The 1,421-nt window shown below is 51.7% G+C and overlaps 1 gene segment (V, D, J or C); it reads right to left on the bottom strand.

Moving 5' to 3' along the window:
- Positions 1 to 886, bottom strand: LOC105546607. The segment is given in 2 exon segments: positions 1 to 383; positions 507 to 886. Coding segments are annotated over 2 exon segments (399 nt in total).
- Between the last annotated feature and the right edge of the window lie 535 nt (positions 887 to 1,421).

Genomic DNA, 1,421 nt, shown 5'->3' with positions numbered 1-1,421 from the left:
AGTGAAAGCTGGGTGCGGCCTGCAGCTCTCAAGTCAAAGCTGAGGCAGGAAGTTTACATACAGAATGTCAGTGACTCTGCCGGGCTGTGCCAAGCTGCTGGCACAGAGATACAGGGCCGAGTCCCCCAGCAACAAGGCGCTCACATTCAGCTCAGAGCTATAGTTAGGGAACTGGCGACCTGAGAATCGATCAGGGAAGTTGCCTCTTCCTCTCTCTTCCTTCTCATAATACTGAAAGATAAATTGGGGCCCCTGACCCAGGGCCTGTTGGTACCAGGACACACTGCTGTGCCCAGAGATAGGAGAGCATCTCAGAGTCACTTGCTGTCCTCTCATTTTGATCAGGTGTGTGGGACTTTGGGTGACTCCAGTGTCCACTGGGCCTGTGGGAAAAGGAGATGGAGGATGAGCCAGGAGACAGCCTGGAGGTCCTCCCCAAGGTAAAGTGGAGGACACAGGGGTGGGAAAGCTGAGAATGGGGCTGCTGTCCTGTGCACAGGACTCACCTGCTCCCAGGAGACAAAGCAGTGCCCAGCAGAGGAGCCCGGGGCCCATGGCACAGTGGGGCAGGCAGCACTGCACCTGATGCAGAGCTTGGTCCTCCTGGGGAAGAGCTGAGCGAGTTCTGGTCCTTGATTTTCCTGATGGGAGGCGTATCCTGTGATGTCACTGTCCTGTGTCCTCCCCATGCAGCCTGCCTTAGGTCTAGTGCTCCACAGACGCTGTGCTCTTTACCTGTCCTGCAGAGCTAGAGGGATGGGTGAAGGCAGAAGCTTCTGCGATGATACAGTTGCTCCTCTGCCTACACTGCCCCAGCTCACAGGTTGCCCAATTGCCCTATCACCGTCCTCTGACCTAGTACTGTGGTGCTCCATGCTGGAGCTCACACACCTGCCCATCAGCAGAGGGTGAGGAGCCTGTGATTAAACCTCAGGTTCCAGCTCTTCCTGGCTGTCCTCACAACATCTTTCTGATGCTAGATTCACTCCAATGTTTCTTATTATATTTTCTTGTCCCAGACAACATTCCCAGCCCCTTTCGTCAGTGGCCAGTGGTGCAGAGTCTCCAAGATTTAGTCTGTCTGATCATATCCAAAGCAGACCTGGGTTATCTGTAAATTATTTAAGAGTACAGATTCCCCAGAAATAATTATAGGACTTTAACAGCTCACAGCATAGAGTTTGGCATGTGGGAGACAGGACAGCAGAGGGAGGTAGGGTCACCATCTGTGCTGGTTTGCAAAATCTATTCCCATGGCTCCCTTCTTGCTGGGTTAAATTTCCTGGTGGCTAAAAGTAGTCACACAGTAGCCTGAATGCTTTGCCGCTTAGATATTTCTTTCAGCAGATATACTAGCAAATGGCTCATCATTTCTATATTCCATAAAGTTTTAGAACAGGACACATCTTTGCCAAGGTTTG

The sequence above is a fragment of the Mandrillus leucophaeus genome, unplaced genomic scaffold (genome assembly GCF_000951045.1).
Source record: "Mandrillus leucophaeus isolate KB7577 unplaced genomic scaffold, Mleu.le_1.0 Scaffold365, whole genome shotgun sequence".
Lineage (NCBI taxonomy): Eukaryota > Metazoa > Chordata > Mammalia > Primates > Cercopithecidae > Mandrillus > Mandrillus leucophaeus.
This window is presented reverse-complemented; position numbering and strand designations above follow the sequence as displayed.